Genomic DNA, 23,116 nt, shown 5'->3' with positions numbered 1-23,116 from the left:
ACACCCAGCCCCCAGGAAAGCATACTGCCCAATTTGGGAATCACTGGTATACTTGATGCTTTAGGTTACAAGAGGACAGTCACTGCCCTAGACAGAATACAGCTTGATATGGGGAAACAAGAAGAAAATGCAAATATTAAAAATGTAATGGTGTTATATGGATGCCATATAACCTCTTATTAATTTTTGAATAGATCGTTTGAGACACAGCTGTCAAGGGTTGAAGCTGAGTTATTAAGAAGAGAAGCTCCTCCTTCTTATGGACAGTTGATTGCTCAGGGCTTAATTCCACCAGTTGAAGATTTCCCTGTTTGTTCACCGAATCAGGTAAAAGCTTTCACGTTAATTCACATTGGATGCTCTGAGGCAGTTACCTGAGCTGTACCAGTTCCTTTCCACAGCAGAAGTCTCTAAACTTAAATCGGAGATGAGAATTCTGCATCCCTGCAGATATTGAACTGCAGCTCCTAGCAGCCCTAGCCAGTATGTCCAGTTCCTGCCCCACATTTTTAAGTCACATGTAATGGGTGCTTCCCTTTAAGCCACTAGTGAGAAATCACTAGACTTTCATGCCTTTGCATTTGGCCTATAACACACTACCCCACCTCACCAACAGAGCTAGTGTTCAAAAAAGGTCTTCATTGTCAGTTTACTGAAGCAATGTCTTTGGTTGCCCAATCGATTTTCATTGCACCTGCACATCCATGCATATTGAGGCCATGATTTTCTATGGATTTTGGCAGTGCAATTACAATACATTCTGAGGAAATTCTATTGCATTAGAATATTACATAGTTACTTGAAGAAGTTTAACGCTTTGTGGTGCAAGATGTGACTGCCATTTTTTTTTAATACAAAGAGGGTTCTGCTAGAACTATTGCACTGGTTGCTAGTCTGCTTGGTTCAAGGAGCCAGTTTCACCTTTCTAAAATCCATACATTTTCAAGGCTCTAAAGATCTTAAAGTACATATCCTCCCATAAAAGCTACTCCAATCTGTTCGCCAGGTTCTGTTCCATTTTGTGTCAGATAGGAAGTTTAGATTATCATTGGTAGAACCAGACATATTTGAATGATGGCACTTACAATGAGGGCTCACTTGTCCTTTAAAGTCATGTTGGTACATTCCATGCCTTGAAAGGTGGGAAACCTTATCCAGTTCTTAAGTCGTCACTCTCTTGATTTTAATGGACAAATTTGTATCATTATGTTGTCTGCTAGTTTGTAATTACTGATTTGTAGCTTTCAGTCATTTTTTAAAAGTTATTATTGTGAACCACTTTGAGCACCATCATGATTGGAAAGCAATGTACAGAACTGATAAATTATGAATACTTTACCATTTTGGAAAAATTTAAAAGAGCACACTAAGTGAATAGAATAATTAAACTCAATGTTGCCTAAAACTGTCCCATCTGTTAAAGGAATTTTATTTCTTAATCATGTGTCTTTTAAAATTCAGATAAAATAATTAAATTAGGTGATGTGTTGCCCTGGCCACATTATAGGCGTCTTAATTATATGATGTTCAAACTAGCTGCAGTTCTGTATCAACTGAAGTGCTGTACTTACTCTAGAAACAGTGCAATTTGTACTTTCTGTGAGAATGCTGTGAATTCTCTCAGATGCCCCTCACTTTTCCAAAATTCCCTAGGGTAAAAAGAACTGGGGGTTAGGTCATTATAAACATGTAGGGTAGATTATATAGTAAAACCTAGTGAGGCATTCTTGATGTGAACACTATTGATAAAATTGCTCAGATGTGTGTAGCAATGGACCCTTGGTTTCTGCTGGGGTTTGGTTCCAGGACCTCAGGGCAGCTAAGTACACACACAGTTGTGCACATTTTTCTCTGGTTCTCACATGTAAATTGTACTGCTAAGGAATTTAACTACCAGTAGGTCTCAGTTTAATCAAGGTTGCATTCCTGGGGCTTTGATGTAAATTGAGGCTGATGTAAATGGAAAGAGCTTATTCTTTTGGGAACCACTGGAAGCCAGGGGGATGTTTTTCAATGAAGTGGAAGTAGCCACAAAGTTAGCAATTTTACTCAACCCACCACCAGTTTTACAGCATAAAATATCAGAGCTCTCCTTATCCAGGCTAGAGAAATATGCTGATACTCTTCAGCGGAATCAGAAGAGGCTGCAACACTAAACACCCCAGTGATTTCATTCCTCCAACATTCCTCTCTCTACCCTTTCCTCTGCTCTTGTCCACTTGCTCTTTAACTACCCTGCCCTTCTCAGAGGCTTGCCTTCCCTTTGCTTCTCAACCATCCCAGGCTCCTCCATCTTGCAGTTCACCCTCACTGCTCCCCTCAATTTCCTTCTTGGCTCTGACTCCCATGTCTTTATTCTGGCATCTCCTGTCCTCAATTTCTGCCCCATTATCCTCCTTCCATCTCAGCATTCGCTGCCCTCCTTCCTCCTGCCCCCATCATTATTTCCATTCCTTGCCATCGCTCCTTCTTAACTCCTTTTTTGCTCTTCCTCCTACCTATCTCATACAGTGGACCCTTGGTATCTGCTAGCGTTTGGTTCCAGCACCTCGTGTGGATACCAAAATCCATGGATTCTGAAGTCCTATTAAGTAGAGTGGCATAGGAAATTGGTATTCATAGAATCATAGAGCTGGAAGAGACCGCAAGGGCCATCCAGTCCAACCCCCTGCCATGCAGGAAATCCAGATCAAAGCATCCCCGACAGATGGCCATCCACAGCCTCCGTTTGAAGACCTCCAAGGAGGGAGACTCCACTACACTCCGAGGAAGTGTGTTCCACTGTCGAACAGCCCTTACTGTCAGGAAGTTCCTCCTAATGTTGAGGTGGAATCTCTTTTCCTGCAGCTTGCATCCATTGTTCCGGGTCCTAGTCTCTGGAGCAGCAGAAAACAAACTTGCTCCCTCCTCAATATGACATCCCTTCAAATATTTAAACAGGGCTATCATATCACCTCTTAACCTTCTTTTCTCCAGGCTAAACATACCCAGCTCCCTAAGTCGTTCCTCATAGGGCTTGGTTTCCAGACCCTTCACCATCTTAGTCGCCCTCCTCTGGATACAGAGGGCCAACTAGATTTTGTTTCCTCCTTTTCTCTCCACTCTTACTGCTGCATCCTCATATTTGTTCCTTCAGCCCCATTTTCAGCTGTCTCCTGTTTGAGAGTGGTTCTCGCTTCTGTGGTTCTTGCCCTCCTCTTTCTTCCCCTCTTAGCTTCCTTCTTTCTATTGTTGGCCAGTGGTCCTGCCTTTCACCTCCCTTTCCCACATGCCCTTTCCTTTCACTCTTATCTTCCCTGCTCTGGCTACTCTCATAGATTTGAAATATCATAAATGATGGTGACATAAATTGTGATTTGACTGTATTCTGTATCTTAATTCCTGCACTATTATTTCCTGCTTGCTTGTTTCTAAAGAGGAAGTCTCTTATTTCCATAATATCCTAATGTCTACTTTTCCGGGAACTAAAATACCAGGACAGCTGCCTAATAAAGACAAGAGGTCCACATTGCAAATTTCTAGTATGATTTGTTAAATTAATTACAGTCAGCCCTATGTATATCTACGGATTCTGTATTCATGGAATCAACCCTAGTTTGAAAACACTTTTTAAAAAATAATCAATTTCAAAAAGCAAACTTTGATTTTACCATTTTATACAAGGGACATCATTTTACTGTACTATTGTATTTAATTGGACTGGAGCAATCACAGATTTTGGTATCCACAGGAGTTTCTGGAACCATACCCCAAAGAATACCAAGGGCATACCAAGCTGTATTTGGTCCAAACGTTAAGTCACTTTGATTTGTAAAATCCTCTGAAATAAATTTCAAGGACTTCGTTTATTGCACCAAGCTTCCGTGTGCTTTGTGAGGAAAAAATATTTTGGATTCTCAAAATTCCACCATTTACTAAGTATCTAGATGACTGAGTACTTGGCACATGAAAGCTATTCTCCTTACTGAAAAAGCCTACACTACCTATTTCAATAACTGTTCTGTTCCTTGTATGTGAATTTTTATATATATATATTTTGAATCCAGTGAGTGAGTGCATGGATCCACTGAGTACCATTTGCTTGACTTCCCCCTGTACCCCACCTATACAGTATATATCTTGTCCCAGCTCCTTTTTGCTCTGGACCTAAGGACTGAAGAGCGGCTTTGGTGCAGCTTTTTGACGTTTTGGTGGTGTGTTTCGTTTAATCGGCATGCCTCCAAAGCAGACGAAATCCACTTCACTTGGCCCGTCTCTTTCACCCCTTAGTTTTCTGGCTTTTTTCACTCGCTTGGGGCTTTTAAAAGGTGGCTAACCTATTATAATAAAGTAACAAACTCTTTCTTTGGGATTTATAGGGCCCGAACAGGCTCAGGTACTGGCACTGCAAATATATTAACAAGAGGCTTCCAGATCCAGTTTACCCTTGACTGAACACCTAGAGAGAGCCTAGACTAGCAACTGAAAAATTATAAAGCTGCTGTAATACATATTCTAAATTTCAAGGATTGCTTGACCATCAGTGGGAAGATGCTGTATTTCAAAAATATCTCTTTTATCTTGAGAAATTCTTGATTTCATGTGAAATATGCAAATAATTGCTTATAAATACTTTTCTGTAACCATTCTAACAATCCTCTAATAAGAGATATTCTCGAAATGCATTGAACACTACATAATATTGGTGCAGACAACTATCTCTGTGCCTCCTCCCCTTTCTCTTTTAGTATCTGATTGTCTGTTGACAACTTTTTATGTCTTTTTGTCTTACTCTGAATGGCACAGCAATCAGTCGGTTAGATATTACTTTTAAGACTTAAAACCACATGGTGGCTCTTAACATCTTTCTGAAAAAGTCCCTGGTTGTAGCACTGGGACTGTTCCAAACTTTTGAATATCATATGACTTTTTAGTATCTACTGACCTTAGTATTTAACAACTCCAACAAAATAAAAGTTTAACTTTATTTTTCTATTTAGGTCAATCATTGTGGATTGCAACTCCTCATTGAAAAAAATTCTATCTTATATAAGAAATTTAGAGAAATGAGAGCCAGCATTGTTTAGTTGTCTTGTGTGTTGGACTAGGACTCTAAAGAAACCAGGGTTTGAATTCTACCTGATCCATAGACTCAGGTGTCTTTCAGAAGAAAACAGACATTATGTATAAGCAAACACCATGAGACACATACTCTCCTGAAATGAAATAGAAGCCGTTCTACATTCTTTTTAATTGTGATTTTTAAAATCAGTAATATTTCACTTAACCTGTCTTTTTATTTTTGCAGGCCTCAGTTTTAGAAAATTTAAGACTGGCAGTACGGTCTCAACTTGGATTTACCTCAATTAGGCTTCCAATTGCTGGCCGGTCAAGTAATATCTGGAACCGAATCTTTAATTTTGCAAGATCTCGTCATTCAGGATCACTGGCACTGGTTTCATCAGATGGAGATGATATTGCCAATCAGAATAGTAACAGAGAAACTGAAAGAAATGGCTCTCACCGAAGCCTCTTTTCAGTGGAGTCTGATGACACAGATACAGAAACTGAACGAAGAGACACAGCAGGTGCTGTAGGTGGCGTTGCTGCTACTTTGCCTCAGAAGGTCCCTCCTACAACAGCAGTAGAAGCAACAGTAGTCTGTGGAACGTCTTCAGTTCAAAACACTAGCAGTAATACAGACAATGGAAGAGAAGCAACAAGTGTAGACCCTCCAATTTCCAGTCCAGGGCGCCATCAGTTCTCAAATGCACTGAGTCGTATGACTCAAGGCTTACGTTGGGTACGGTTCACTTTAGGGAGGTCAGGTCCAGCAAATCAGAACCAGAGTCCTTTGAGACAGCTTGATAATGGGATAAGTGGAGGAAGAGATGAAGATGATGATGTTGAAATGCTAATACCAGTTTCTGATGTAGCATCAGACTTGGATGTGAATGACTGTTCAAGACCTCTACTTGATCTCACCTCAGACCAAGGACAAGGGCTTAGACAGCCTTACAGTGCATCACATAATGGAATACGGTCATGTAATCGAGATGGCCCCTGTGAGCGTTGTGGGATAGTACACACTGCCCAGATACCTGACACTTGCTTAGAAGCAACCCTAAAAAATGAAACTAGTGATGATGAGGCTTTGCTGCTTTGTTAAGTATTGATTGAATGGATGGAAATGTATGCAAGTTGGAGCAATATTGGTGATTTTTTGTACTTCATAATTAAGGGGGAAATAGCTTTTTGTTTCAAAAAGAATCCAGGGCAAATCATGTGACTTAAACATTTTATTGTGCATGGCTGATTAAATCTTTGTCATACAGGGAACTTAAACAAAAGTTTTCCCAAGTCTGCATATATAATTTATATCTGTAGTTTGGTTATTCTTCAGTGATCACTTGTTCTGAGGGGTTTTCCCACAACTGCTTTTTTCTTAGCATTACTAAAGCCTATGGAAGGATAGCAAATGCAGATGTGTCTTTGTGATTTGCAAAATATGTAAGCAACAAGTGAGCTTCATGAGCTTGGCTCACCTGAAGATTTACATTTTAAGCACTGCAGAGACATGCATCTGTAGCTAATTCCTACCATATTTTAAGGATCAAAGTGGGATACGGTAACATGGGAAGTGGTCCTCATTTTCAGATAGTTCAACATGAAGGTGTAATTCACAACAGAAACATGTCTGTTTAACCAATTTTGGCTGCCTATCATTCACTTCCAGGTTGTTGGGCTACTTTTGTACAAAATATTTATTCCTTTTTGAAATCAAATCCAGTATACTATTGCCATTATAATTTTAACTGAGTATACTAAAACCTGATTCTAGCTAAACTTATTCTTTTTGTTGCCTTTTGTGGTTTAAATATTTTGACTAATTACTGAATATCATCATGGTGAACTTTTTTCAGAGGGGAGATTTTCTTCAGTACACTATGTATTTTTTTCCTTTTATTCAAACAGGATTTAACTTAGATAAAAAGATGGCAAAAAATCTTTTGTAGCTTTTATAACATTGACTTTAATAAGTTGGTCTAGTATGTACAACCAAATAAGATGTAAAAATTCAAAGTAATTTTTCATCTATCTTTGAAGATAGATATCTGAAGCAGTTAAAATATGCATTTGAGTCTTGTATATAATGTGTGTTTTTTAAAAACTGAAATAGGTACGTGTAACTCTCGAAAATATGTTCCACCTGCTAATAGATCTTCTCCCTAATGGGGTTTAAATTTCTTTGGTCTAAAGGGATTTGCACTAAAATTATGTTAAGGTCTCTAAAGAGCTTAGTGCACAGGCACTATCACTTTAAATACTATTCTCTAATTACAGCAATGAAAATATATAAATATAATAATTCCACAGCTCTGTTCTTGGATTCTTGCTTTTTTCTGTTGTTTGTTGCTGCAATTGAATTTGCTTTACTAATTACCTATTTATTCATTGTATTTAAAAGCTGGTTTACCTGGCATCAGTTTGTGCTTTAAAAGAAAGAAAGAAAATTGGGTATATTTCAAGGTTTTTATTTTTATTATATCATGCTATTGATTCAAAAGATACCAGCAGAGGGGGGAAAACATTCATAGTTTCTAGTTTAGTGACCAGCTGCTGGTTGTTGTTACTATTTGATGATATCAAGAAATCCATCATTTGAGAAAGTAAACTTTGTCAGTTTCTGTTATATTTATTCTTTGCCAGTCTGTGTAGGCTTAATGATTTAGTATGAAAAAAAGTATTTGTGACTATGCTATTTATTAAATTTTACATACATTGCTGAATGTCATTTTAAAGCATGTTTAAAGTCTTGTGAGTTTCTTGTTGTGTTATGCTGTCAGAAAAATTGACAATGTTTTAAGATGTATCAAATTAAAAAATATTATGTATTTGAGATACTTTTTAAAGATGAAAGTCTATTGTTTTCTATTTCTGTGTTTTAAAAAAAACACAAGTAGAAAACATGGTATAAAATCAAACAGAAGGATATTTTTTTCATACAAGCTGAAAAGTGAAATATTTTGGTAATGAAGCATGTTTTGGGACTTTTTTGGCACATTTCCCCTTAAAAATAAGGGAATATATGAATATCAAGCTATCAGTTGCATTGATTACTTGCCAATACAGTGAATATAGCTTCTTTATATGGTGTGGTAGCCTGAGGTAGGTCCTCCAGAAGAAATCCCTTGACATCTAAATATGAATTGGGTATAGCGCATCAGAATTTTTCATACATTACATCCATATTTATTAACGTTTGATAATGGCAGCAAACATTTTCTTTGCAGATTAAAATTGGAGGGTCATTATAGGCAGAGCATAGATTTACACATTTCCCCAGTCATCTCTTCTTGGTTCTGTATCTGCTTTTGTGCTGGAAGATGTTCAGCCTGAAATATCTGAAACCAGATGGAAGATATATCACCAAGCTGCATCTCAGTTTATTCCCCAAGTTTTAGTTGAGAGGCAGCATAGATCCTGGAATCAATATAATCCTTGCTGTTTCAAATTCAGAATTATGACCTTTGTCACCACACACACACACACACACACACACACACACAAATGGTGATTAAGAAAAGAGATGAGAGATAATCAGGTAGGCATAAGATTTTTTTGCTGTGCTTTCCGGATTTTAAAGATAGTGTGAAGAAAGGGATTTGAAATAAATAAGCCACCTTTAAAACAGATTTCCCCACACTACTGGGACAAAGAGAGGGGTTAAAAAGTAGAAGAGGACTTTTCCCATTTCATTTTTTGGGTGAGTGATCTGGACTGGATTTTATAAGATTAAAATTGCCCCATTTTGAAGAGCTGTCCACTTTGGTATAGAGCAACTTCTTGATAAACACAAGCAATTTGTAATTAGGTGGCGGGGGCAGGAGATTGTTTTTGGCATAAAGAACAGTAATTTCAAAATTTGGAATAATATATGAAAGAATTTGAATTTGCCTACAAAGAAACTGGTCAATTCCTCCCAGGAAGCAAAGTACACCACAAAGAAAGGTCATACCAGATTTACAAAATGAACTGCAACATGTTGGATGACACTTTTTTTATTTTATTTTTATTTTTTGCTTCAAAAAAGCAAAATTAATGGAAACCAGCAGAGCTGAAATGTGCTTGAAGCAGGTAAGTTGTGGCTTAATACACTTGGATCTAATGATTTCTCTCCTGTACATGTGCCCAGAGCCACTACTAAATGGATTTCCACAGATCAACCCTGCTTATTCAGATGTTATGTTTAAGATTTGGTATTCTAGAGAGAGCAGGAATGGCATAAACTCAGTGAATCTGAAGGGAAAGTATTACTTACCATAATTATGTAGAGATTTAGGCCATGGTCTAATGTTCCCAAAAATGGTAGTGCAACTTCATGATTCTGTTGTAATTTGATGTAAAGTATTGAAGAATTATTCAGATTTTAAGTATGATGGAGCACATATTGGATGCATATAATGGTATTTTTAATTCTGTTTCTAAAGCTTAACTTAAAATAGAGATTTGTCTTTAGTTTTGGCTATATCATCTCCTAACTAAGGGTATTTGGGAACTTGAGGGGGGTTGGAGGTTCAGGGTGTTTAGGGAGGGCCCTGGTTAGTTCTTGGATGAGAGATCACCAATGGAGACCAGGTGCTGTAAAATATATTTCAGAGAAGGAACTGGCAAATCCATCTCTGATGATTCCTAGCTTATGAAAAGCTTGTGAAATTCCTGGGGTTGCTACAAGCTGACCCACAACTTTAAGGCACATGTGAACAGTGGGGAGATAAGCCAATGAATTTTTTTAACCATTTGTGGTGGGAAAACATCTCCAAAAACTTGGGGGGGGGGGTGGTGTTGCAGGCTTTGGGGTTTTCAGGGGCTGCAGTGTAGGACATCACCTTTGCTTTACTTCTTAAACTAAAGATAAACTAAACAAAAGGTAAAATATTGTATGTCCAAAAACAAAAGACAAAATGCCCATCTCATTTAAAGCCTGGGGTTTGTGTTAGTTTTGTCTCAGAAACCAGATAAGCTCCCACTTAAAAGGTCTTTGGATTCCCTTGAACTAAGCCACTTTAAGGGTAATTTATCATAAAATGGTGAGTAATTCATGACCTCAGTTGTTTTTAGAAAACAGCCTCTTTTCCTACTACCTCCTACTTTGTCAAACATTAGTGTCTTTTTTCATGAGTCCTGGCGTCTCATGTGACAAAGTACAATAGACTCCGTTTCATCATTTTGGCTTCTAGGGAAGAGTTCAGGCTTGATTTGCTCATACAAAGCAGAAGTTTGGGAGCTGAAGTCTATGTCCCCAAAAACACACTACAGTGGTTTGCTGGGGTTGAGGGTGAAGGACCCCCAAGAATCTGGGGAAAAAATGCAAATAAGAAAACACGATTCTTTTTTTACCTGTTGGAATCTCCAAGTCTTCCATTGCAACACTATGGTCAACATCTGCCAGAAGTTGATTGTAGAATCATGCTGGAGGATCTACAGATGCCTAGAGAAGAGTTTTTTTCCCCCTAGGATCTTGTAGGTTCTCCAGCACAACTCTATGATCAACCTCTGGCAGCGTTGTGCTTGAGGACCCAGAGATTCCTAGAGAGAACTTATTAATCAAAACTGCAAAAGTCAAAGCTGCAAATGCGGAGGGACAACTGCAGGATTGCATTCCTATCATTAGATTGCAGTCCTAGTTAGGCAGCTGGTGTGTAGTGGCCTTAGTGTTGGGGGAGGACTCCAGAGATCAGGGTTCAAATCCCTGCTCAGCCTTGGAAACCCAGTGGGTGACCTTGGGCCAGTCACACAGTCTCTCAGCCTCAGGGGAAGGCAAAGGCAAATCCCCTCTGAACAAGCCTTGCCAAGAAAACCTCATGGTAGGGTCGCTTTAAGGTTGCCATAACTAGAAGGCACCTAACAACAGTCCCTTGAGCAATGCAAACACAGGGCAGAAGTTTGGGAGCTATAGTCTTTGCTGTGCTTTGCTACTAAGAGGTACTTTGGCTTGTGGAGGAGAGGGCAGGATGCTTTTGGGGAAATCGAGGTATTGCCATCAGAAAAAAAGAAGCCATTATTTACGCAGAGAGAACACAGGAAGGCTGCTGCTGCTGCTCTAATGCCAAGGAAGTAGCTTGAGTTGCCCCTTAATTCCCCCGTTGTCGTAAGAACGCTCGTTCCCCCACCATCTTTTCCTTCTGGAAGGAGTTGAGCCTTGTGAAGCTTCTTGCAAAGGGACTGCTCATGAGTCCATGCCAGGGAAATCTGGCTGCGGGGCACTGGAACTCCTCTTGCTCAAGGAACTGCTTGTTGTGAGCCTTCAACCTTAGGGCGACCCTGTGTCCTGGGGCTTCCTTGGCCAGATTTGTCCAGAGGAGGTTTGCCATTGCCTCCCCTGAGGCTGAGAGAGAGCGACAGGGACTACAAACTCCCGCCCCAGGGATGCTGCCACCGCAGGGAGCTAGGGCTGGGAAAGTGAGGCCAAGCCTGATGGATGAATGCCTGCAGGGAAAAGGGCAGGAGGGAAGGGACAGGGTCAATCTTCCCCAGGTGCCTCCTCCTCCTCCTCCGTCCCTTGGGAGGGACCAGTGTTTGGGGGCAGATCCAGGGGGAAGGGGTCCTTCAAAGGCTGCGACCCAGGAGCCCTGCTGCTGGGAAAGGCATCCAGGACAGAGCTGCTCTGAAGTTTCAAGGGGGGATCGAGGGCTTCCAGTCCACCATGCAGAAGATCCTGATCCGAGGCGGGAGGGTGGTAAACGCCGAGTCCTCGCAGGTGGCCGATGTCTACCTGGAGGACGGAGTGGTGCAGGCAGTGGGGCCCCATCTCCAGCCTCCCTCTCTCGGGGGCCTCCAGGTGATCGATGCCAGCGGCCTCCTGGTCCTCCCTGGAGGGATCGACCCCCACACCCACCTCCAGTTCCCCTTCATGGGAACCCAGTCCAAGGACGACTTCTTCCAAGGGACCAAGGTAACCTTGCAGCCACACAGGGGAACTAATCCGGTTTGAGACCGCTTTAACTGCCTTGGCTCAAGGCTCTGGAATTCTAGGGATGGGAGTTGGTTGTGGCACCAGAGACCCAGTTGTTATTGTTGTTATTATTATTATTATGTCAACCATACTTTTCTAATGAACTTCTTTCCCACAAAATTGTTGTTGTTGTTGTTGTTGTTAATATTTTCTTATATCCCGCCATTCTCCAACATAGGGTGAACAAGTATAAAACAATACAATTTCAAAGCAATTCAAAAATATTGAAATGCGTAAATATAAAACTAAAAAAAACAAGCAATTTTAAGGATTAAAACAGTTATAAATCAAAATATAATGCCTTGCTGTCTTGCGATATACTATTAGCCCTCCATATCCACTGATGCTTTATCCATGGTTTTAACCATCCACAGCTTAAAAACAATTTATTTTTAAATTCTCAAAAGGAAAGGTTGATTTTGCCATTTTATATCAGGGACATGGTTTTACTATGGCCTTGTATATTTAATGGGACTACAGCATCCATGGATTTTGGCATCCACAGGGGGGAGGTGGTCCTGGCTGGAACCAAACCCCAGCAGAGAGCAAAACTCCACTGCACTTACAGAGCTCTGAACAAGACCAATGTTTAAAATTGTATTTTGCTAGCAAGAAACCCTTGACCTAATCTACATTTAAATTATTTATCCCGTTTGTCCATTATGCTGAGTTTAAGGGGAAACCTCTTTCAGCATTTGCATGGTGTCCTCAAGCGACCATTGCCTAACACATTTGCTGTCCTTTCCCCCTTGGAGGAATAAACGCACCTTAAGCTCTGTTCCAAAATGTAAGTGAGCTCTGGGTGCCAGTCTTGTCTGCTGCTTTGTTATAGCTGCCCTCTTATATTTCCATGGAAGTCAAGTGTCTGAAAGTGGAGAATTGTGTTCTTTCCTTCGCTGTTATGCAGTTGAATGAATTTGGCATTTCTTCCTCCTAGAAGGCTGCTTCAAACGGCTCCTCTTCTTGTTTTGCATGAATCACATCTTAAGTCGGCCCCTACTCATGGCAATCCTGTGGATGAGATATCTCCAAGAATCCCTATCCTCCACTGCCTTGCCCAGATCCTGCAAGCCCTTGCCTATAACCCCCTGACTGAGTCTATCCATCTGGTTTGTGGTCTACCTCTCTTTCGTCTACCCTCTACCTTTCCTAGCATTATTGTTTTTTCTAGTGATCCATGCCTTCTCATTGTGTGGCCAAAGTACAATAGTCTCAACTTGATCATCTTTCTTCCAAGGAGAGCCTTGGTCTGATTTGTTCAAGAACCCATTTGTTTGTCTTCTTGGCTGCCCATGGTATCCTAAGTACTCTTCTCCAGCACCACGTTTCAAATGAGTTGATTTTCTTTCTGTCTGCTTCCTTCACTATCCAGCTCTCACATCTGTACATGGTAATTGGGAATACAATGGCATGGATGATTCTGACTTTAGCGCTCAGTTGTATGTCTTTGCTCTTTAGTATCTTTTCCAGTTCTTTCATAGCAGCCCTTCTCATTCCTAGTCTTTTTATTTATTGACTGCAGTCTCCATTCTGGTCAATATTTGATTCTAGGTATGAGAATTCTTTAACTATTTCAGTTTCCTTGTTGTCTAGATTGAATTTGTGTATTTCTTCTGTGGTCATCAGACCTGGCTTTGCACTTTCATCTTTGACTTTCCTTAGTAACTGTTCCAATTCCTCAGTGTCTTCTGCTAATATTTTTGTGTCATCCGCATATGTTCCTTCTTCCTATCTTAACTCCTCCTTTTTCTGATTCTAATTGTGCTTTTCTTATTATGTTTTCAGCATATAAATTAAACAAGTAGGGTAATAGGATGAAGCCTTGCCTGACCCCTTTTCCTTTTGGGAACCACTCTGTTTCCGCAGATTCTTAACTGACAGTGGCCTCTTGTTCTTGGTACAGAGTCCTCTTCAGGACGATCAAATGTAGTGGCAGCCCCATGTCTTTGAGTGTGTTCCATAGCTTTTCATAATCTGTATAATCAAATGCTTTGCTGTAGTCTATAAAACTCATGCTGTTTCTTTTTTTTTTAAATTCTTTGGTGCTCTCCATTAGCTCCATTGCGTTTGCAGTGTGGTTCCTAGTGCCCCTTCCTTTTCTGAATCCTACTTGCACTTGTGGAATTTCTCTCTCCATGTATGGTTGGAGTCTATGCTGCAAAATTTTGAGTATTATTTTGCTTATCTGTGAGATTAGTGCTAAGGTCCTATAGTTTCTGCAGACTTTTGTATCTCTTTTCTTGTGGATTGATATGTATATTGAGTGTTTCCGGATTGTTGGCCACCTCTTTGTTTTCCATGTTTATTGACATATTTCAGTTAGCACTGAATTTGCATCTGTCTGTAGGCACCGTAGCAGTTCAATTGGGATATCATCTGTTCCCGGTGATTTATTTTTTCTCATTTCCATTATTGCAGATTCCACTTTACTTCTTAGAATTTGGGGTTTGTCTTCATATGGCTCCTCATTCCAAATGTCATTCATTCTCTCATCTCCTTTGTATAACTCTTCTGTGTATTGGCTCCAGTGTCTTTTTATTTCTTCCTGTTCCTGTATTATGGTTTGTTTGTTTTTTGCTCCATAGATCACCCCTGCCCTTTGTTTGAATTTGGCTTTAATTTCTTGGATTTTTTTATTTTAACAGAGGGCTCTCATTCTTCCCTTTATATTGTTGTCTTCCATTCCTCTGCATTGGTCATTGTAGTATTTCTCCTTATCCCTGCGCGTCAGATGTTGCACAGTTGTGTTCATACTTCTGCTGCTACTCCTAGGAAATAAGAACTATAGAAGGATCCAGCCTATCCCCCTATTTGTAGTGAGGATAGGCTACTGAGTAGATGCATTTATCACAGGGGAACAATAAATGTGACACTACCCAATGCTCAAAATTAGTCATGCTCAAAATGGAGGACTTTTTGGAATTCCTCCTGGATGGAAGATTGAAATGTAGGAGATGTCCAGGGAAAGGAAGATGTCTGGTCACCCTGAACCCTCCTCTTTCCTTCCCACTTATATATATCAGAATAGGCGGAGGTTGCTGCCACCGACTTGCTCTCCAAAAAGAGCAAACTCGTGGTTTCAGTGGTTCCAAACTAATGCAACAACCAGTGTCTCCAACTGGCTCAAGAAACACATGGCTTTTTTTAAAAGGAAAACTTAAAACAGCATTAGAATGTTCAGTTTTGTAAAAACACCCAACATTTTTCTTTTTAATAAAGACCATGAGTGGCATAAGAATATACATATCCTAGCACAGTTTTCTTGGCAACATTTGTTCAAATGAGGTTTGCCTTCGCCTTCCTCTGAGTCTGAGAGAGTGACTTGCCCAAGGCCATCCTGTGGACTTCCATTGCCATGAGCATCCATGGATTTTGTATCCATGAAGGATTCTGGAACCAAACTCCTACAGATACCAAGAGCTCACTGTATTATTATTATTATTATTATTATTATTATTATGTTTCTTCTGTCTTTTCTTGAACTATGTACTTAGCTTCATGTATGAGAGTCTAAACATCTTTTACTCTACTCTTATTATTATAATAATAAACTTTTATTTATATCCCGCCTACTCTAACTAGGATTGGGGCAGTTTATAGTAAAACAGTCCAATACATAATAAAATAACAGTACATCATAATCCCAAATTATAACCCCCCCCCTTAAAATAACAATTAAATCACAATTAAGCCACAGAATGACTGCCTTCCACATCATGTATTAGCCCACCGCTCTGTCCTCGTTATATATATATATTTAATTCTGTTTTAATAGATATTTTAATTGCAACATGTTTAATCCTGTTTTAAGGGGGGAATTTGGGCCACAATGTTGTAAATGTGGATTTTAACATGTTGTGAGCCGTTTTGATTGTCTTGTCACAGAAAAGCAGGATCCAAATAAAAGTTTTATTTATTATTATTATTATTATTATTATTATTTATTAAAAATTCTTACTAAAAAGATTAATTGATCAACTAAAACCAGAGGATGGAGTGTGAGATAATTGATGGGACAGACTGCACAATAGTCAGCTCAATGGTCAATTCAGTGAGTGGCTGAAACTACTCCGGAAAGACCTGTTGGAAGAGATCCATCTTGGCAGCTTTGTTAAAGCTGTCCAAGCTTCTAATATGACAGATCTCGTCTGACAGGCCATTCCATAGTCTGGGAGTGGTTGCAGAAAAGGTCCTCTGGGTTGCCATAGTTTTTCTGGTCTTCACCAGTTGGAACAGATTCTTCCAGAGGACCTGAGGGTGCAGGGTGGATTATATGAGAGGGGGCGATCCCGTAAATAGGTTGGACCCAAGCCATGTAGAGCTTTAAAGGTTGGAATCCTTTGACAGATTTTTTTTTCTGAAAGAGTTCAAGGAGCCGCAAAGCATTCCCAAAAATTGTATAATTGGTCGTACACTGGCCTTCACATAGGGTAATATTGCCATGTCTGCATTCCTAGGCTGGTATGATAAGTGAACCCAAACTCTTTGCACAATGTGAATCAATACATTTACTTTGGATTTCATTTCTCAAACACAGCAAAGAACTGAAACTTTCACTGCCACTGTTTTGTGAAACAATCCAAGCTAAACATTTCTAGTATTGAGTTTATCACTACAAATCCCCCAAACATGTCGGTATTGTTCTTTGCAGTCTGATGATTGGATCTGAAGGCCTTTTATGTCTCTCCTAAATCTATGCTGCTTCAAAACAGCACATCTCTTATTGCTACTGGGCTTTACTAGTCAGTCCTCCATCGTTTTAGGCTATAATTGAGCCATGTGCATGGAATAATATGAAAAAAATCAGAAGTGGGGGAAACATGTATATGTTAGCAATATAGATTTTATTGTGCACTCACCTTGGTTCATTCACTGAATGTTGTAGGCAATGACTTCGCTTTTTAGCCCTCCTGTATTTTCCTGATGCTTCAAAAAGTTGTTAAGGAATAAAAACTGAAATAGCTGCATAGCACAAGGCTTTTGGTAGGTATTTCTACAACCACTCTGGCACCCTCTGTGGATTTCCCAGTCTATTAGGGCAGGCATGGGCAACTGCCAAAGTTTAATGGGCTGTATTGGTCGCTCAAGAGACCCTGGAGGGCTGCACACCACTGCAAAAAAAATGCTGCCCTCTAAACAATGTGGGGGCAGTTTCACTGTGTCTTCGTCCCAGACCATTTTCACCTGAGGCCTTTTTTTTTTCAATAGCCAGTTTCTAGATCACTTCTTGTTATTTTGCAATAACAAAGGTCTCTCCGGGGGCTAAAATGACCCATGGAGCCCAAAATGTAGAATAATTCCCCCTCACATGTTCCTTAGAAGGCATTTTAAACCCTGCCTGCAAGTTTACGATATAAAAAGTATTTTTAATTTTTTTATTTATTGACACTGGGGGGTCATAAAACAGCTCTAGGGACAAACAAAGAGCCTGTGGGACTCACTTTTCCTACCTCTGTTTTAGTGGAAGGATCACAGTTTTGTGTTGTTATATTTATTTATATTTTGCCTTTCCCTCAAAACTGAGATTCAAGGTGGCTTACACATTAAAAGGATTGCAATTAAAAACAAATAAAATGTCAACATTAAAACTGAATTAAATTGTTAATCATATTAAAAACATACACTCTAAAAAGATTTTTACCAGCTGTACTTATGGAGATGGCAGGACTAAGGGAAGGGCCTCTCCTATGGGTCTCAGGGTCCTAGCAGGCTCTTATTGCAAGACAGTCTGCCAGATTGCCAGGGCCTAAGCCACATAGGGCTTTATTGGTTATAACCAGCACTTTAAATTGGAAACAGACTGGCAGCCAATGGAGTTATTGGGCAGTTGTATGCATAGATCACAAAAAGCTATGAAATGCTCTTGAAATGGGAATGTCACTACATTTGATTGTCCTGATGGGTAGCCTGTACTCAGGACAAGAGGCTGCTGTCATAACCGAATATGGAAAACAGAAGGGTTCCCAATTGGCAAAGGGATCAGGCAAGGCTGCATACTCTCACCCTATCTATTCAGCTTGTATGCAGATAATATTCTATACACAGAGTAGCCATAGACTTAGAGGCAGAATGGCCACTGCAGTCGAAAAATACCAAGAAGACTGGGATTGGGAAGGGCAGCCATGAAAGAACTATACAAGATCATAAGGTGTAAAGACATAACTCTAGATATTAAAATAAGAATAGTTCATTTATTCCCCATCACAGTGTGCAGATGTGAGAGCTAGACAGTGAAAAAAGCCAATAGAAAGAAAATTCATTTTAATGTGGTGCTGGAGAAGAGTGCTGAGGATACCATGAACAGCCATGAGGACAAACAAACTGGTTCTAGAACAGATCAAGCTTGAACTCTCTGGAAGTCAAGATGACTAAATTAAGGATGTTGTATTTTGTCCACATCATGAGGGGAAATGAATCATTAGAAAAAGCAATGATTCAGATGGTTGGACTCAAACAGGGAAGACAGGGGCCTGGGCCTGCAGGACCTGAGCAGGGAGGTGAAGGACAGGGGGCCTTGAAGCTGTCTCATCCATAGGGTTCCCATAAGTCAAAGTCAACTCAAGTGTAATTAACAACAACTACAATGAGACCTGTAACCAAGCCCAGTTAGCATTCTAGCAACAGTTCTTTATGCTAGGTTGAAGTTTCTGAACATTCTTCAAAAGCAGCTCCATGTAGAGCATGTTGCAGTAATTCAAAAGGATGGCAAAGCAAATGGTTCAATCACTAACATGTTCAGGTAGGGTTGGGAATAAAACTTTCTGTCTGAAACTCTGGATTTTCTGCTGGCTACTGTAGAAAATTACTGAGAAAGATAATAAATAAAATAATAAATTGTTTATTTATAAACCGCTTTTCCCAGGATCAAAGCGGTGTACAACATACCAGTAAAAACAATACCACGAATGACATATTAAAAATATACATTAATACAAATTAAATCCAAAAACATTAGCTAAAAACATACAGTTTAATGTTATTAAAATCCTAAATATCAATACATCAAAGTCAATAGGGGGAAGACATTATTACAAGGAATTGGGAGGATAGGCTTGTAGGAAGAGGTGGGTTTTTAATGCCTTTTTAAAGGCTTCCACTGTTCCACTAAGGCGGATCTCTTCAGGTAAGGCATTCCAAAGAGAAGGCGCTACTACTGTAAAAGCCCTTTGTTGGGTAGTCGCCAATCTCACCTTAGGGTGATTGAGTAGCAGTTTTCCTGAGTGCAAAGCAGCTTTTCATATCTATGCTAAATAAGGGCCAGTTCCATCACTAGGCAAAGTAAAGCAGCCATTTCAGGCAACAGTTATTGAGATGCTACAAGATTTTTTTGCATACTAAGGAATACAGAGTAGCTATCTCTCTGTGTCACACTGCGTCTCCTGGACCTCTTGGCTAGCCTGCTGTATTCATGTGTACTGAAGAATGTTATTCCATTGCCACTGTTGAAGTAAGATTCAACTGCCAGTTCAGCTGGGTTGTGTACAATGAAGAGCTGGCAACCTTGTTTCAGGGTCAGCCAGCCTTTGACAGAGGTTATACAAAGAATCAAGTCCACTCTTCATTGATTTTTGCCTATGTAAATAACATGTTTTTTGCACTGAATAAATAGATATCTCATAATATATGGTGTTGCAGCTTTAGCCCTTTAAATCATGCCAAGATCTGTCTTGTCTCTTTAGACTGTAAGCCTGGGGGCAGGGAAATGTCTAATTAAAAATTTGTAAGCCGCTCTGATAGCCTTTTGGCTGATGAGCAGGGTATTATTATTATTATTATTATTATTATTATTATTAAATAACTGCATCACGGCTAGGGTTGCCATAACTGTCTACTTCCAAACTGGGACAAATGTAAAAAAAAAAAATGTAGGACAAAATTTAGGCCCAAATATAGGACATATTTTGTAAATGGAGGACACGAAACAAAAAAATAATACATTCAAAAAGCATTAATATAAATGCATGCTTCTTAGGCATGCTCAAAATGGAGGATATTTTGACATTCTTCCTGGATAGAAGTTTGGGATGTAGCTTTGTGTGGTGGACTAGGTCTCTGGAGACCAGGGTTCATTTCCCTGCCTGTTGGGTGACCTGAAGCTCAAGCAAGTCACACTCTCTCAGCCTCCTCAGCAGAGAGCCATGGCAAACCTCCTCTGAACAAACCTTGCCAAGCAAACCCCAGGATAGGTTTGCTTTAGGGTCTCCATACAGTGGAAAACAACTTGAAGGCAAACAATAACAAAGAATAACTGAGTACTGTACCTTTAAGTGCAGGAGGGTTCAGCATGGTGTAGTGGCCTAGGGCAATGGGAGACCAGGGTTCAAATCCCAGTTCGGCCATGGAAACCCACTGGGTGACTTTGGGCAGCCTCTCGGGAAGGTAAAAGGACCCCCCCCCCCAAAGAAACTTGCCATAAGTTGGAAAGGAGCTGAAGGCACACAACAACAACAGCAACAGCAGAGGAGGAAGAAGGGGGGAGAAGAAAAATGAAGGATAAGGAGAAAGAAGAGGAGGAGGATGAAGAAGAAAAATGGGAAAAAGAAGATAAAAAGAGGAGGAATAAGAAGAAGAGTAGGAAGAGGGGAAGAGGAGGGGGAGGAGGAAGAAGAAGAAGAAGAGGAGAAGGAAGAAGAATAGGCGGAAGAAGAGGAAGAGGAGAAAGAAACAGAGGAAGTGGGGAAGAAAAAGCAGAAGAGGAGGAGGTGAAAGAAGCCCCAACACCCCCCCACAACTGGAGAGAGGCCCATAGGCCTCTCTCTTTACTCCGTGCTGCTGCCATGCCAAAAGTGCAGCAGCAGCCACGGAAGCCCCTCCCCCCCCCCCCGAAGCAGTGAGAGGCCTAGAAGGCCTCTCACCACCGGCTGCCTCACCTTGCTGCCTTGCGTGCTTGGCGCACACGCTCTAAAATCTCAATGCAGGAGCAGAGGCTCAAGCTCCTCCTCTTCTTGAGGCTGGCCAGTTGGAGGAGCTTGAGCCTCTGCTCCTCCATTGAGCCTTCTTGGAGCGTGCGCGCTGAGCGCACAAGTCATCAAGGTGAAGCAGGGGCGAGAGGGAGCCTGGAGCCCTGGCCACCCGGGTCAGTCAGGAAAGCAGGACGGGACTGTGCCACACATTGAACGTGAAAGTCCTGCTCGTTCCCGGGATATGGCAACCCTAATCACGGCATGTTTGCATAATGAACAAATCATTTAGCAAAGCAGTAGATGAGCATGATTTCAGTTCTTTTTCACTTTGTATTTCATAACCTGACTCACAATGAAAGTCAAACTAAGACAATCATCATAGAGGTACAGTGATGGTTGTACGGGGCATTTTTTATAATTACATGTTACACTGGCTGAGACAAAAAAAAGTATTCCAGTATAAAAAAGCAATAGATTTGTTGGTTGTTGGGTTTTTAGGCTCAACTATTTTTTTATTATTATTTATTTATTTATTTTATTTATTGCTGGGAGGAAAAAAAGTCTATACAGGCCAAATGGCTAAAACCAGGGCTCTTTATTAAAAAAAAAATAAGTATAATAACATCCAAGGCATACAGTGGCTCAGTGGTTAAGACGCTGACTCTGACGATTGCAAGATTGGCAGGTTGGCAGGTCAAGGCCCAAGAGCAGCCCAAAAGTGAGCTCCCATCACTAGTCCCAGTCAGACATGACTTGACAACTTTGTCAAAGGTGAAACTGTTACCTTTACAATAATATCCAAAGTCCACAAAACAGTGATAACTTTATTCGCCCAGTCAAAATGCACAAAATACATGATGTAAGCTTTTGAAGCTCCAGTGCTTCATCAGGCAAAGGTGTTAAAAATAATACGGGATAATTTAAAAAATGGCCACGAGGCACTGGAAACAAAGGATTCCAGAGTCCAGGGGATAAAGTTTAAATTCCATTAGCAATACAAAAAGGTACTTTATCTTTAGAATCATAGAATCGTAGAGTTGGAAGAGACCATTAGGGCCATCCAGTCCAACCCCCTGCCATGCAGGAAATCCAAATCAAAGCATCCCTGACAGATGGCCATCCAGCCTCTGTTTAAAGACCTCCAAGGAAGGAGACTCTATCACCCTCCGAGGGAGTGCATTCCACTGTCGAACAGCCCTTACTGTCAGGAAGTTCCTCCTAATGTTGAGGTGGAATCTCAATGTAGCTTGCATCCATTGTTCCGGGTCCTGTTCTCTGGAGCAGAAGAAAACAAGCTTGCTCCCTCCTCAATATGACATCCCTTCAAATATTTAAACAGGGCTATCATATCACCTCTTAACCTTCTTTTCTCCAGGCTAAACATCCCCAGCTCCCTAAGTCGTTCCTCATAGGACATGGTTTCCAGACCCTTCACCATTGTTGTCGCCCTCCTTTGGACACGCTCCAGTTTCTCAATGTCCTTTCTGAATTGTGGCGCCCAGAACTGGACACAATATTCTAGGTGGAACCTGACCAAAGCAGAATACAGTGGCACTATTACTTCTCTTGATCTAGACACTATACTTTTATTGATGCAGCCTAAAATTGCATTGGCCTTTTTAGCTGCCACATCACACTGTTCACTCATGTTCAACTTGTGGTCTACTTGGACTCCTAGATCCCTTTCACACGTAGTTTCATTCAGCCAGGTGTAACCCATCCTATATCTGTGCATTTTATTTTTCTGCCCTAAGTGCAATACCTTACATTTCTCTGTGTTGAATTTCATTTTGTTAGCTTTGGCCCAGCTTTCTAGTCTATTCAGGTCATTTTGAATCTTGATCCTGTCCTCTATTCCTCCTAATTTGGTGTCATCTGCGAATTTGATAAGTATGCTCCCAATTCTGTCATCCAGGTCATTGATAAAGATGTTGAATAACACTGGGCCCAGGACAGAGCCCTGTGGGACCCCACTGGTCACTTCTCTCCAGGATGAAAAGGAGCCATTGTTGAGCACCCTTTGGGTTCAGCCAGTCAACCAGTTACAAATCCATGTAACAGTTACCTTATCTCGATTTTACAAGCTTGTTTGCAAGAATGTCATGGGAAACCTTGTCAAAGGCCTTACTGCAATCAAGATATACTATATCCACAGCATTCCCTTCATCTAACAAGCTGGTAATTTTATCAAAGAAAGAGATTAGATTTGTCTGGCATG

General features: G+C 40.4%; 2 protein-coding genes across 3 annotated transcripts in view; both read left to right on the top strand.

Annotated features, from left to right (window-relative positions):
- The window catches only part of LRP12 (LDL receptor related protein 12), a 44,175-nt gene extending 36,303 nt beyond the window's left edge, over nt 1–7,872 (top strand). For both annotated transcript variants that reach the window (XM_089517819.1, XM_089517818.1), the window contains 2 exons: nt 195–327; nt 5,288–7,872. In XM_089517819.1, coding sequence (XP_089373945.1) covers nt 195–327; nt 5,288–6,148 — 994 coding nt within the window. In that variant the 3' untranslated portion in view covers nt 6,149–7,872. The remainder of the gene's footprint in view (nt 1–194; nt 328–5,287) is intronic.
- Nucleotides 7,873–11,570: 3,698 nt separating this feature from the next.
- Nucleotides 11,571–23,116, top strand: part of LOC149317565 (dihydropyrimidinase-like) — a 50,581-nt gene continuing 39,035 nt past the window's right edge. Inside the window, exon 1 of the mRNA XM_089518933.1 lies at nt 11,571–11,935. Within this exon, the coding sequence (XP_089375059.1) occupies nt 11,687–11,935 (249 nt within the window). The 5' untranslated portion in view covers nt 11,571–11,686. The remainder of the gene's footprint in view (nt 11,936–23,116) is intronic.

This window comes from Sceloporus occidentalis, unplaced genomic scaffold (genome assembly GCF_023333645.1).
Source record: "Sceloporus occidentalis isolate IW3139 unplaced genomic scaffold, rSceOcc1.0.p SCAF_3, whole genome shotgun sequence".
In the NCBI taxonomy this organism is placed as follows: domain Eukaryota; kingdom Metazoa; phylum Chordata; class Lepidosauria; order Squamata; family Phrynosomatidae; genus Sceloporus; species Sceloporus occidentalis.
The sequence above is the reverse complement of the archived record's forward strand: the minus strand, read 5'-3'. Positions and strand labels throughout refer to the sequence as shown.